General features: G+C 35.4%; 1 protein-coding gene across 2 annotated transcripts in view; it reads right to left on the bottom strand.

The window, feature by feature from the left end:
* LOC131067462 (WD repeat-containing protein DWA2) overlaps positions 1-15,775 on the bottom strand; it is a 201,723-nt gene that overhangs the window by 28,187 nt on the left and 157,761 nt on the right. For both annotated transcript variants that reach the window (XM_058002485.2, XM_058002484.2), the window contains exons 7-9: positions 14,925-14,994; positions 8,643-8,731; positions 8,470-8,515 (exon numbers count right to left, since the gene is read on the bottom strand). In XM_058002485.2, coding sequence (XP_057858468.2) covers positions 8,470-8,515; positions 8,643-8,731; positions 14,925-14,994 — 205 coding nt within the window. The remainder of the gene's footprint in view (positions 1-8,469; positions 8,516-8,642; positions 8,732-14,924; positions 14,995-15,775) is intronic.

Genomic DNA, 15,775 nt, shown 5'->3' with positions numbered 1-15,775 from the left:
AAGAAAATTTGGACCTATCCTCGATACTGGGAAGGTTTCTTGGAATAGTGACTTATTCCAATTTTAGGTGTCAATACCAAGTTTTGGAGATTATAGTGCAGCAACATAGTTCACATACTCAGACTTGGGAGACCAAAAGCTTTTGAGTTGGCAAAACTTGGAAAATTAAAATATATTTCAATTTCCAACCTTGATAAAACTTGGCAAAACTCAGCAAAAATCAGTGAATTTTGGAAAAATAATAATTTCAGAAGCTATAGGCACTTCAATTAATGTGCTTTTTCTGCATTACTGTCTTTCATGTTCAGCAGTCAATTTACTTAGCAGAGATCCACAAAAAGCAATTGACAGTGATTCCTGCTCAGTCAAATTACTATTTGAGTTGCTTGTTTCACAAAAGAAAAAAAGAAAATTGGGAGTACTCAGCAACTATGCTAATATACACAATGTAGTTTCATATATGTGAAATTGCAAGGTGATCTTGGTGACTAGTTAAAATTAGATGTTGGCAGTTATACACAAGGCTGAGAGTTGAGAATGTACTCTTGGAGCATCTGCAATCTGATAGACTGTAGCATATCATAAAAGCTCAGCGTTTGGAAAAGCAATAAGATGCAAATGCAATGAACCTCCCAAGGTGGAAAACAACATGCTAGGAAGTTTGCCAATTTGAGAGAGATTATGACACGAGGATCTCCAGTTGGAAATAGAGAAGGCATGGTATTATAATTTGCCTTATAAAAATACTAATAGTAAACAACATGTGAATGAAAATATATAAAAGTTTATCAAAAAATGCAAGCAATGATAGAAAATATAATATACGTGAAGTATATTCTATCCAAGCAATAAATACATAAAAAATTGGCAAATAAAAAAAAATAAAGAATCGACAAGTTTACATGGCTATCTATAGAACATTTTATCAACAAGTAAGCAAAAAAATCCACACAAACAGAATGTCCAATTATGTCAACTATACAGTATTCATGATCATATGTTAAAAATATAATAAAAATAAGGTTTGTCTTTAACAACTAAGCCTTATATTTGTTAAGGATATAGCTTCACTCGGATTGAAGCAAGTATTATATATTAATTCACATGTTTAAGGATGACTCAAGCGGAATAATTCCAATACTTATCGGGGTCGAAATAGTTAGTAAGCCGAGCATCATCGTTATTGTTAATAGCGGTGAACATTGGACGAAGGGTCATGTCCCCGTAGGGTCATAACTCTACGTGGCATAAGCCACATAGAAGTCATGCCCCTACGTGGACATGACTCTCCCATCATTTTATTTATAACCAACGACACATGCTGTGAATTGATACCAATAACGGTGGCACTTTCAAGAACCAGCAAGTTGTCGATATCATCATAGAAGTTTAATAGTTAAGAGTTATATATATATATACACATCGGAGGTAAAACATATTCATTGCAGTGATCTTATTAAAGTCTGTCCTCACTACATACTACCAGACTATTGTATTCTCTATCTCTGATTTAAATTCCTTAACATGGTATCAGAGCCAAGTTGGTAGAGAAATAATAAAATAGTGACACCTCTTTTTTAAAAAATTCAGACTTGCACTCAGAATTAAAGGAAAGACAATCATGGTGAACAGTGTTAGAGTGGAGGATAGACTCGAAGGCGCATCCAACTTCGTCTCATGGAGAATTCCGATAACAGCAATTCTTCAAGAATTCGAACTAGATGCATACATAAAAGAAGCTACTAAGATGCCCGAAGACGAGCCAAAGAAAACAACCTGGAAAAGACACAACAACAAGGCTAAGAAAATCATAATTGATGCTGTTAAAGATCACATTCCCCCAACCATCTCAAAACTAACTACAGCTTATGATATATTCAAGACCATTCAAAACTCATATGAAATAAATAATGCGAGCAGATTGCTCACCTTCAAACAGAAATTAACGCATATCTACATGAACAAAGGAGAAACAATCACATCCTATTTCATGAGGATTTCATAATTAAAAGACCAATTGTCAACTATTGGGAATAATATAGATGATATGGAGCTATCTCTAATAGCACTTAAAGGATTATCATCCAGTTGGGAATCCTTTATTCAAGGCATTAGTGCTCGTCCGACACTACCAAAATTCAATCAACTCAAGAATGATTGTACTCAAGAAGAATCTCGACTAATCACAAGAGGATTGGGTCCAAACAAAGAGGGAGAAATTCAAGCACTACATGCTAACACAAGCAACAAAGGGAAGAAAAGGAAGCTCAAACGGAAGAGAGGAAATAATCACAAAAGTAAAGACTTCTCCAAGATTCAATGCTACAAGTGTGATAAATTTGGACACACTCACAGGATCTGCACAGAAAGAAAGAAAGCTCAAGCAAACATTTGAAGTCAAGGAAGTAGAGAATCCTCTATTTTTCTTAGCCTTATCAAGCGAACTAAACTCAAACAAACATATGTCGATAATCGACAGTGGAGCATCTCGACACATACCCGGATTTAGAGATCAATTCGAAACCTTTGAACCAATTGAAGAAGTTACAATAGGAGACAATTCTACCTATCCAGTGAAAGGAATTGGTACCTGCTCAATTCAATTAAGAACAGGCGTTACATTACAACTGAAAGATGTTCTCTTTGTACCAAGTATCAAATTTGGTCACTATTTCAGGACTAGCTGATCAAGGATATCGTGTCACCTTCCATGAAGATAAAGTCTTACTCTGGCCTAAAAACTCTAACATAAAGAATGCTATTCCTATAGGATCTAGAGATGGTAGTTTATACAAATTATGTAATACTCAAAAACAAGCACTAAATCATGAAGTATCAAACTCTAATGAAATTTGGCATACAAGATTAGGACATCTTCGATTTAGTGCCCTACCTTCTATAGGAAAAATTACCACAGGATTACCCAATCTAAAATCTGATCATGCTGGATCTTGTAAAGGATGTGCTCTAGGGAAGAACTCAAAAGGGTCTATTCCCTCAAGTGAACACAAATCAAAAGTTGAACTAGAACTTGTCCACACTGATTTGTGTGGTCCAATGTAATAACCATCACTAGGGGGATTCTTGTATTGCGTGATATTTGTTGATGATTACTCTAGGAAAACTTGGATCTATTTCATAAAACTCAAAGAATCAAATGAAGTGTTATCGAAATTTAAAGAATTTAAGGCCCTAGTGGAAAATCAAATTGGGAAGAAAATAAAGACTCTACGATCAGTTAATGGGGGTGAATATATCTCTGAAAATTTTAAAGAATTTTGCATTTCTGTTGGGATTAAGAGGGAGTGTATTGTACCTTCTAATCCTCAAGAAAATGGAGTTGCAGAAACAAAAAACAGAACCATCATCGAAGCTGAAAAAGCCATGATGCATGATCAAAATCTACATATCTCATTTTGGGCTGAAGCCTCAAATACAGCTATGTACATTCAAAACATATGCCCTCATTCAATCCTAGAGAATATAACACCTGAAGAAGCCTTTACAGGAAATAAACCAGATTTAAGCCATCTAAGAATGTTTGGTTGTCACATGTATATTCACGTTCCTAAAGAAAAGAGAACCAAACTAGAACCCTCCGGGAAGAAAGGCATATTTGTTGGCTACAGTGAAACCACTAAAGGATACAGAGTCTATATTCCAAGACGAAGATCTATTGAAATCAGTAGAGATGTCAAATTTGAAGAAAATGTTGCTTATAAACTATCTCTAAGTGCAGAAGATGATCTAACCGCAGAATCAGATGAAAATCCTACAATTGAAAATCAAAGGGAGAATATCATAGAAAATCATGAACTTCAATCACCTAATTTCGAGAATGCTGAAAATCCTAACAACAAGAAAAGACCACTATGGGCAAGAAAGATGATTGAAGAAAATAATGTGGAACCAGATGAAATCTTCAAAAAGAATAAGAAAACAAGAAGTCAATCATGCTATGTTGCACTCATGACCGAACTTACAAAATCTGAACCATCAAATGTTGAAGAGGCCTTAACATGTCAAGCTTGGAAAGATGCAATGATTGAGGGATACCAATCTATCTTAAAAAATGATGTCCGAGACATTGTACCTAGACCAAAAGACAAATCAGTTGTCTCATCAAAGTGGTTATTCAAAATCAAATATGCACCAGATGGTAGTATTGAAAAACAAAAAGCCAGATTCGTTGCCAGGGGGTTTTCTCAAAAGGTTGGAATTGATTACGAAGAGAAATTTGCTCCAGTTGCCCGATATACTTCTGTAAGAACCATCATTGCCATTGCAACTTCCAAAGGGTGGAAGATACACCAAATGGACGTTAAGACCGCATTTTTGAATGGTGTTATTGAGGAAGAAGTACATATAGAACAACCTGAAGGCTTTGCTACACATGATAGAAATCTCTATGTGTGTAGACTAAAAAAAGCTCTCTACGGCCTTAAGCAAGCTCCCAGGGCAGGTATGGAAGGATAGATACTTATCTCTCCAAACTAGGATATTCCAAAAATGAAGCAGACTCCAACACATACTTCAAAATATCGGATGGTGACATGTTAATACTTGTTCTCTATGTTGATGACTTGTTGATAACAGGAGAAGATCACCTCATTGCAAAATGCAAACAAGATCTTGTGGCTGAATTCGATATGAAGGATCTAGGTCTACTGCACTATTTTCTGGGCCTAGAAGTATGGCAAAAAGAGAATTACATTTTCCTAAATCAAGGAAAATACACCACTGATATCTTGACCAGATTTGGTATGATAGATTGTAATCCTCTATCCATCCCAATGGAAACAAATCTTCATAAGCTCAAAAGTTAAGCAGTAGATTCAAAACCTACAGATCCTACATACTATAGAGAAATTATTAGATCTCTTATGTACCTGGTAAACACTCGCCCTGATATTTGTTACGCTACCAATGTGTTAAGTCATTTCATGTGCGAACCTAAGAAGATTCACCTAATGGTTGCTAAGCATATTCTGAGATACTTGCGTGGCACTATTGGACTTGGCCTGAAGTATAAAAATGTTGAGATACAACTCCTAGGGTATTCTGATTCCGACTGGGCAGGAAGTTCCATTGATCGTAAAAGTACAACGAGGTGTTGCTTTAGTCTTGGATCAGCTATGATATCCTAGTTTAGCAAAAAACAGTCAGCAGTTGCTCAGAGTTCCGCTGAAGCCGAATATATGGCTGCCTCCATGGGAGCACGTGAGGCAGTATGGTTAAGGAAATTGCTAGTTGGACTATTTGGGAAGCCCCTATACCCCACTGTGATTCACTGTGATAATCAAAGCTGCATCAAACTTTTTGTAAATCCAGTTTTTCATAATCGATCTAAGCATATAGAAATCCCATACCATTACATAAGAGATATGGTAGACAGAGATGTCATCAAATTGACCTACATCAGCACTGAAGAGCAAAGTGCCGACATATTCACCAAACCTCTCGCAAAGTTGAAAGTGGAGTACTTTAGAGGTAAACTTGGTATGACTAAATTATAATGGAAATTTCTGATATTAATCTTAATCATATGTAATTGATATATTCATGAATATCTTGAATGCAATATTGCATGTATGAGTTATGTCATGGAAGGTGACGATCTTTCATGTGATGTAAGTGTAAGATCTCTATTTTAAGGTGACGACTTTCACAATAGCCTGATCTGTTATCAAGATTGACTACATTAAGTTGTTGTCTCGGAATGTGCCGGAAATCTTGATACTAAAATTGCTATGATGAGTTATTGAATTGTTATCATTAAATGATTGTTCTGAAACATGTCGGAAATTATGATAACAATCATATCATGATTGACTATATTAATTTGCTGTCCCGGAATGTGCCGGATATCATGATACTGATATTATTTCACTTGTGATAATGACAATGTTACAATTGTCACTAGAATCAAGGTTGTAATCTGATAAGACTTCAAGTAGTTGTTGTCCGAGTGTGCTGGATATCAGATAACCCATATCTCTCTGAGATATGAAGTATTTCACTAGTAAGTGTTACTGAGTGAATGATCATGTCAAATGAATGTGTATATCTAGAATTTTGCTTCATAAGACTTAGTTATGAGATTCAATCCTCTTTTGCTAAGAGGGAGTGTTAAGGATATAGCTTCACTCGGATTGAAGCAAGTATTATATACATACATACATTAATTATTTTATATATTAATTGACATGTTTAAGAATTACTAAAGGGAAATAATTCCGATACTTATCGGGGTCGAAATAGTTAGTAAGCCGAGCATCATCGTTATTGTTAATAGCAGTGAACATTGGACGAAGGGTCATGTCCCCGTAGGGTCATGACTCTACGTGGCATAAGCCACGTAGAAGTCATGCCCCTACGTGGACATGACTCTCCATCATTTTATTTATAACCATCGACACTTGTTGTGAATTGATACCAATAACAGTGGCAGTTTCAAGAACCAGCAAGCTGTCGATATCATCATAGAAGTTTAATAGTTAGAGTTATATATATATACACATCAGAGGTAAAACATATTCATTGCAGTGATCTTATTAAAGTCTATCCTCACTACATACTACCAAACTATTGTATTCTCTATCTCTGATTTGAATTCCTTGACAATATTCTAGAAAAATAATAAGTGAGATTAATATGTTTGGAGATCAAGCTCATAATCATACATCTCATATGCAATGGATCAATTGAAAGGAGGATCCCTAGGCTAACTTTGTGATATTGGCATGCATATGTTGATGTTAAAGCCCTACACAATATCCAAAAGCTGAAAATAAATGATACGTTTGAACCATAGTACCTCATATCAACGAATGTAGGATAAAGAGTCATCCTACCTATTGTTTCTTGGGAATCTATCAAAAAATGTCCCAAAAAGATTTTGGAAAATGTTTCCAAGCATTTTACAGGATTTTCTCTTGTAAAATATTTTCATAGAGGAAAGGGATGTGATTCCTGCCGTTCAGATTTATTCATAATGATTAATTTTTTACTTACTATTAAGGTGTCTAACAACACACAGCCTATCTTAGGCTATTTACAATGGATCCAAAAAAAATGTTAGAAAATCTAGAAGTTTCATGAGAGAAACATTTTCACAGATAAAAGGGAATTGCTTCCTGGCACTTAGATTTATTCATAATAATTAATTTTATGCATGCTATTTAGGAATATAATAACATACATAGAATGTCCTAGGCAATAGATCTAAAAAAATTGGAGGGATATTTGCTTATTTGATTTCCCTCCATGAGAGGTATGATAGAATTTTAAAGGATTTCTCTCCAGCAATAAGATGTGCGCAAAATCCTACAAGAGAAGTCATAGATTCCAAGTGAGGCCAATTATGTTCATTTCCCTCAAAATCTAAAGTTCAAATGGTTCATTTCAAGCTCCCCTGCCTCAATACACTAACCAAGACAAACAAAATCCTCTCCTGTTAGTGGAAAACAATGGAGCATGGATTGTAGTGACATGCAATGCTTCCATACAAAGTAGGTTTGTTACACAACAATAAAATATTGGAGAATGAGTTCCCGGAAAATTCTATCCTTCAACATAAAGCCCTGGATAATCTTGTGTTTTGGCTACCATGAATTTGTTGTTTGATGATGTTATTCATTTCTTGCAAAATTACAATGTGCAGATCTAAATTAATATAGCAAAACTTTATTTATATTTTCAAAAACTGATATCAAATTGCAGAGCTTCCCAACATAAATTGTAACTCCGTTGACATGTTCATGCACATAGCCTTCAGTTATAACCTATGTTACCCGGGGACGCGTCCCTGGTATTTTTTTCAGCCGTCCCCGTCCCGGGGACAGGGGACTCCTAGGGGACGTCCCCATAAATTCTACATATAGACAATGAATTTTGACAATGAATTCTATAAGCATTTTGACTTTGACTCTCAATTTAACACAAATTTGCCATAAGAACTCTACTAGTTCTTATATTTTAAGGTTCTATAATGGATATGTGCATGTTTTATCCATGTTTTCATATGAATATTTTAAATTTCCCTATTTATTTTACTTTTCCCTACTTTTATATAGCCGTCCCCTAGCCGTCCCCATAATTGGCAAAAAAATCACCGTCCCGGAAACGCGTACCCCCGTCCCCTGCCATCCCCGTCCTGGAAACTTGGGGTAACATAGGTTATAACATACAATTGCTATTTGCTTACAAAAAATGTGAAAAACCAGAACAAGATTATGAAATTGAAAATAACAATTGAATAATGAAAATTTGTGCTAGAAGTATTCCAAAATGTTTGAATAATTGAAGGCCTAAATAGTTCTAAAGATGCTCGGTTAACTGACTATATTGTAAAAGACATTCAAAATGATTGTGCTGAATAAAAGAAAATGTATTGTCAATTGTAGGGATTCCATGTGTGCATGATTTTGTGACTGTAAAATTTCTATGTATAATAAGCAAAAACATTACCAAAATAAACTCATCATATGCAGGATTATACTGGACACGCCATGTCCTGCAATTTCATAGGTATTGGGATAAGTTAAATTAAATGTGCATAAGAATAATTAGATATTCAAATTACAATAAGTTTATTTTTTTCTCAGAAATGATACTAAAATATTAAAGTGACAAAGACATGCCAGTGAGTGTGTCCGGTAAGCTCTTTGAGAGGCATGTGAGGCATTCTCAAATCCCATATGCGAATTTGTGAATCTTCTCCTGCTGTGACCTACAATGACAAAGTGATATTTGTAATGAAAACTTAGCATAAAAGGTGTTAAAAACATTGTGAACATTACTTTTTCATGTTAATAACTAATAAGGAAAAAAATTGTTATTGAGTATAAAGAATAATTTACATGAGCACAAATTGAAATTGTTAACAGGCTAAGAAAAGTTTCCAAAAAAGTACACTATGTTTCTCCACAAGGCAGAGTAAGACAACCATCAACTTATGTTTATGTAGAAAACGGTGCAGGGATACTGATTCACAACTATGCACAATGGTTAAAGACACAGAAAAGAGGAATTGTTCATTATTCTTCAGGAATAATTACTGGCGAGACAAGAATTCTTGCATCAAATATAGCATTTCATTTGATTTCTGCAGAGATGGATGTTATTGGAGATGCACAAGGCAGAGATGGTTTTTATTTTTGGATCCATATTGTGAAGCATCTGTGCCTACACTGTGTGGCTTATAGGGTGTTTCACTTTGTTGTTTGGTTAAGCATGTTGATGGGATCATCTTGCCTTCAGCATATTTGTTGCTGAATGTTATTGTTTTATTTCGTCCCTTTCAAGACAATGCACAATGAAACAGCATGTAAGGGTAAAACCTTCAAATTAGAAAGGGTAGGCTTCCTTATGACTAATAAACTAAACCCTCGAATTTGTTGTACCCCCATGGAATTTTTTTGTATTAGAGTTCTTATTGCAAGATTTAACAAGTATTCTTGTCAGACTGACATGGGAAGTTATTGAATGCCATTGCTCCATCCCTTTCACATGTCATAGGCTAAGATACCGGGTTCTTCTATTTTAGCTTGAGTCTTGGTATGAGTGCAGTTTGGGTACTGTTGTGCCTTGCACACACTCCTTGTCTCGGACAGGGACCCCCCTCATTGCTTGGTTTGCCTCGTCGAGGTCCTGTATAAGTCTTTTATTCTAGCAGAGAGAGAGAGAGAGAGAGAGAGACGTATCCTAAAGTGCAACAAGAAACATACCTAAACATGCCCGTAGTATTGATCCTGGAGTTTGAGCATCACCACGGAAGGCCAAGCCTTCAAAAAATCAAAGGAGTAACCAAGTCACCATCCTAGAATGTTTGAGAGGCAATATCTAGAGTATGATTCCAAATTTTGTAAAAGTGATGCAGCGTGAGGGAATTCACCGTTGCCAAGGTGTTTGGAAGAGTTGAAATTTTGAAGGGAAGGAAAATTTGGTGTTTCTTAAAAGTCTGATGCCAAAGAAAATGCCAAAAAGGAGAGCCAGTTCTTAAAACATCAACAGGCAAGACCAGAGTCCGGTTATTGTTTAGGCAATAAAAGAAAGGGCAAAATGAATGTCTTTCCTTCCAAACCTCCTGTTATTCCCGTCAAAAGACATTGAAATGGTGTTGTATCGTTTCAAGGGATTTTTTTAAAAGAACAAAGAGAAGCAAAATCTTTTTCCAAGAACCTTGTCATCGCCTTTAATAAAGCCGAAGAAAACCCCTGAAAAAGAAGTGTCAAAATGTAAAGATAAAAGGTAAAACAAAATGAAATTCGGACCTCTTTCAGCACGAAGAGCAAAAGGTGCGAAATATGTTTGTTTCAAACCTTTGATAAAGGTGAAGAATGCATCAAAAAAGTGCCAAAGAAAATGATAAGAGTTTGGGCCATTTTTTTTATAAATCATTTTTGTCTCATCTCCTTCTAAGCCCAACAAAAGCCCTAAAAAGCAAAATGTCAATGCGATAATAAGTCAGTTCGAGCCTTTGATAAACTCGATAAGGACCCCAAAAAAGTTCAAAGCAAAGTTTAAAAGGAAAATGATTAAAAGTTCGGACATTCTCTTTTAAAAAGGAAGGGATGAAATCATTTATCGCCCCTCTGTAAAGCCGTCGAACTACTGAAAGCAATATTAGAGCGCTTTAAAACTATTCAAAGCAGATAAAATATTGCGCTTAAGTGAGATAAAGATAGGTTCGGCCTTTTAAAACGTAAGAGCAAAAGGCTAAAGGTTTGTTTCAAGCATTTCTAAAGCTGAAATAAACCTCGAAAAAAGGTGTCCAAGCTGTTAAAAAGTCTAAATGAAATAAAGTTTATACATCGTTTTTTTTTAAAACGAAATCGTCTCTTGCTAGGCCATGAAAAATACCAAATGGTAAAGCATTTAAAATGAGACCAGGATGAAGATAGATTCGAGCCCTTTTAGCACAACCAAATGTGAATGTTTCTGTTTCAAGCCTCCTAACCCCAAAAGTTCGCCCATATTGGCATCTTAATGCAGATAAAGGTCAAATCGTTTCATTTTTCAAAAAGGAAAAACACATTTTAGAGTGAAATGCCCAAGAGAGGAGCATAGGAGAGAATCGCAAGGCAAAGAGGTGAATCATTTTCTTTACAGCAGACAAAGCGGAATCCCATTCAGCAAGCAAGAAAAAAAATGCATTCCAAGGGGAAAACACCAGCAAACAGAACTTCATTTTCACCTTGCAAAGCATTCCAACTCCCTGGTATGTTTTTACAACTATGTTATCAGGAAAAGTTAGAGTTTTGTGTTTAAAACTAATGGTAAAAATCTTGTTATTTTGATCTAGGGTTATCCAAACCAAAGCCCGTGGTTCACATGTTTTAAAATTTCATTCAAAAATCAACTTGTGATAAACCCTAGGTTAAGCAAACACGGTCAGGCTTAAACAAACTTTTGAGAAACCACTGCTGACAGTATTTTCGAGATTAGCAACACAATAGGCAAAATAAAATTTTGTTCCTAGTATGCTCAACGGTACCGAAAATTTCCCCAGGCTTTGCCAAAACGACATTAAATTGCAAATGCATATCAGACTTTGTTTTCAAAACTTTGCATAGGCTTTGAAACGTGAACAACAACTAGATGTCAGTATCAATTGATTCAAAATTCAAACCTGCCCTCATGCTGTTGTAAAATTTCAATCTGGATTAATTCATCGTTTTGCTGACGATTATTTACTAAAACTGTTGTGGGCACAGCTAACCATCATCTGCTCATTGGAAAATACCGTCGTAATTTGTGTCCTGGTGTGCAGGGTATATGCCTCCTAAGGTGGTTGATCTTCCAAGGAACCTGAAGCACCAAGCACCTCTCATACGTCCAAAGTTGAGAATCCCTATAAACTGGACAAGATGAAGTATGAATTTTAGGGAGTGTTGTGAGATTCCAAGGTTCTAAGTAGATGGGAGAACATAGGGGATACCAATTTCGGACACATTGACATCCAACAGTTCAGAGATAGGATGTATGGCCCCGATCCCAACTGGAGAGTCAAAAGGATGGTAGAGAGTGGGATAGAGTGGGGTTCATCTTGTAATAATCTAGTTAAATGCATGGTGAAGGTGTCGTTGACTAACCTGAAGATGTGGTGTTGTACAAATGTAATTGTGGATAACATTCGTGAATCTTCAATTGACCTGGTCCACATCCCATGGGTCGCTTTCCAGTACCAAGACCAGTAACTTAGGTGTGAATTAAAAAAAAACGTTCTAAAACATTCAATATATTAAAGGAATAAAGGGGCACACAATCAAGTGTCTGAGGCTTTTACAACCATTTTTCTAAATCCTAGAGCTAGGATCAAAAGAAATCTCTATGGATTTCATCACTGGGATTCTTAAGTCAGAAAACAAGACTGTTACAATAGTAATAGTGAATTGACTCACAAAATACACTTTCTATATATTAACCACCAACTTTTAGCAAGCATAATAGAAAAAGCATTCATAGAAAAGACACAAAACCTTCATAGCACTCCAAAGACCACTGAAAGTGGCTGGGATACTTTATGTATTGGCAAAGTGGACAAATTTATCTGCCACTTTGGGTACAAAATTGACACATAGTTCTTCCTATCAAAGACAGTCTAATGGGAAAATGAGGACTATAAGTAATGGGTTGATGGTGTATGTTCTTCAATTTACTTCTGACAAACAATGATAATGGCAGAAGCGGTTTCCGGCAAAATGGTAGCAACATGATACTTTTTATTCCTAAATTGAGATGAATCGATTTAAAGCTCTCTAAGAGATATCCACCCACATCTGTAATTGACGATTTGCAGGGCTATTCCAAATTGCTTGTTACAGATAATCACCTTTAGTATCAAATAAACCTTTCTTCAAACCCTAAAAGAAAATCTGACATGGTCAAGACAAGATGAAACGACAATTTGACCAGCATCAAATTGTGAGATAATTCAGTAGAGAAGATTGGATTTTTCCTTTGACTTCAGCCTTACAAGCAAAAAGTTCTTTGGCAATAAAACTGCAAGAAGTTGCCTCCCAAGTTTTGTGGCTCGTCTAAGATTCTGCAAAAGACCAGTAGAATCACTTACAAGTTGGAGTTACCTCCATCTTTCATGGTCGATATTTCATGAAGGTCACAAGGATAAAAGTACTGACAGAGCAGAAGTTCCTAACTTACATGAAGGAAAAATTATTGAAGCTATTAATGATCACAGAAGCTGCAAAACATAGATGTCACCAGGCATCCTGTCAAGCAGAAAAAGCTAGAACAAAGGAAAATACAACTTGGTAAGATGAGAAAGTTCTACACAAACATCTCAAGCTATAAGCATTAATGGAAACATTGTTTGAATGGAGAGAGAACCTTTTGCCTCAAATCATTTTGTTGCCATCATATGTGATGTAGAATAGAAGCACACATAACATTTGATTCCCAAAGCTAGATTGTAAAATTTTTAATTTGTATGTCGTCAGCTCCATTATAACTATAGGGATGCCCCAATCTAATATTGGTTATAAAAAGAGGCTAGCTAGTTTGTTGTAGGGGATCAATCATGAAATTTTTGCATTGCTAATTTTCTAATTTATGGAGGTTGCCCCATTAAAACAGCACTATTTTCATTTCTGTCATTTGCCATTTCCTGCATCATGCTCACTTATGTATCATATCTGCTTGTTCTGAATTATCATTTGCCTTTGGATTGGATTTCTTGTTTATTCTAGATGTTTATTCACCATAGTTTAAATGCTCAACTCAGCAGCCCAAAATCTTGACTCAGTGAAATTATGGAAAAACTTGGCAAAAAAAATTAACTACACAAAAAAAATAATAATAACATATTAGGAACACAAGTCTATTCTGATCATCAATCTATTACAACTGATGAAAAGATTACAAACACTCCTGTCAGCTTCAATTCCACCTGTGGAAGGCTGAATGAGTGAAAAAAGTGAAGTGAAATCATGTTTTAAAGCCCATAATCTCTTTTCTCTGCACAAGAGTTCAGGCACAGGACAAACAAGTTCCTCTCTGAGACTCACAGTTTCTGCAGGAAACTGGGCCATGATTCAGCAAGTACTCAACCAGAACTTGGCATGCGAGTCTGTTCTTGTCACACGTTTCAGTTTCTGAATCACAAATCAGGCCAAGTTTTCTAACTATGGTATTCACAATCACATTTTTGTTATTCTAGATTTTGAACATTAATGGACTAAATTATTGCTGTCATAGGTAGAATCTTTTCCTTCCATACGACAGCACTTTCATTACAAGTGATGATGAATAAACATCAAAATGATACCATAGATAGCATGAGAAAACAAATGTCGGAAAATAGCAGCATCGAAATGAGCTGTGCCTTTGTTCTTCCATTTGAACTCTTCAATCACTAATGCAAATTGCAAACAGTGATTCCAAAATGGGGAAAGTAGGTCACCTTAGCATTTGGATTACAATAACAATCTCAACTCTTAGAACAACAAAGCAGCTACTAAAAGCCTCAAGTTATGGAAAATCCCATACATATGTAAAAAGTCCCTAGGTGCCCCATACATAGAGCTACTGTCCCTTGAAATTGTTTGACGTGCATATTATAAAACACAAAAATTAGGACTAACATTAATCCAAACCCATTGCAGAGATTAATATTTTGAAGTCCGTCTGTGCATTTGTATCAAAGACATGCATTCAAGTAATCCAAGCTGAAAATCTGAACAGTAAACACATAACTAAACTTCCATGTGGAACTGAAGACAGTTTAAGGAAAATTATATTTTAAGCCATACTAGGAATAAAACAGTAGGATATTATACTAGTCTATAAGATAAAAAATAATATTACCATATTCCATGGTCCCAATGCAAATTTTCTTTCAATTAGAGAATTGTGTTTATACAATTCAAATGACTAAGGAAATCGCACTAAATTTGGATACTTACAACTATGTGCTGCTTATTGGGATTGTAGTCTACATCACGAACTTGGGGATGCCCTATTGAGTTTATCTGCCTGTTTAGGTAACACAATAAATATTTTAATATGACACAACACAAGATTCAGCTGTTCAAAACATATAGAATGTAGTGATATGCCCATCAAAATTCATCAGAACTGTGATAATTGAATAAAACCTGGCACTTGCAAAACTTATATTATGTGCATGTTAACATCAAATTCATGCTAGAGGAAGAACTAATTTGAGCACTAAAAAAACACTTTTTATAAGAATTACATATGAAAGCTTCTTTGTTTGAAAGAATATGAAGGTGCTATTAGGAAAATTGAACAGGCTTTTTCAAGAGTGCATGATGATTCCAATTGAACACCCCAAGAAGTCATTGTGATAATGACTCCATTACCAAAAGGTGCTTTAGGGATCCTTCTTTGCGATCCTAACATCACAATCTCCACTTGGCAAGCTAATTCTGAAAAGCATTGCTTCTCATGTTTATCCAACAGTACATGAATACAACTAATCACTGTATTGTCTTTTATAGTCACCTCATTTAAAGCAAAATAGTCCCAACATGGTTGCAAGATGGCATTCTTATTGAAAAGCACCATTGGTTCCTCAAATGCTGACAACAGAAGTTGAATAGATCATTTTCTCAAATAATTCATGAACCTGTCTATCCATTTGTTTTTTTCAATAGTTTAACTGATAGGGCATATGATCAATGGGATGTGTTATTTCCTCCAGATGACTCAAATGGATAACTCCTTTTCGTAGTAGGAAATTTTGCAGATAACTCAGAAAAAGCATACTGAAATTTCTGAAACAAAGATTTGA

Source organism: Cryptomeria japonica, chromosome 3 (genome assembly GCF_030272615.1).
Source record: "Cryptomeria japonica chromosome 3, Sugi_1.0, whole genome shotgun sequence".
NCBI lineage: Eukaryota > Viridiplantae > Streptophyta > Pinopsida > Cupressales > Cupressaceae > Cryptomeria > Cryptomeria japonica.
This window is presented reverse-complemented; position numbering and strand designations above follow the sequence as displayed.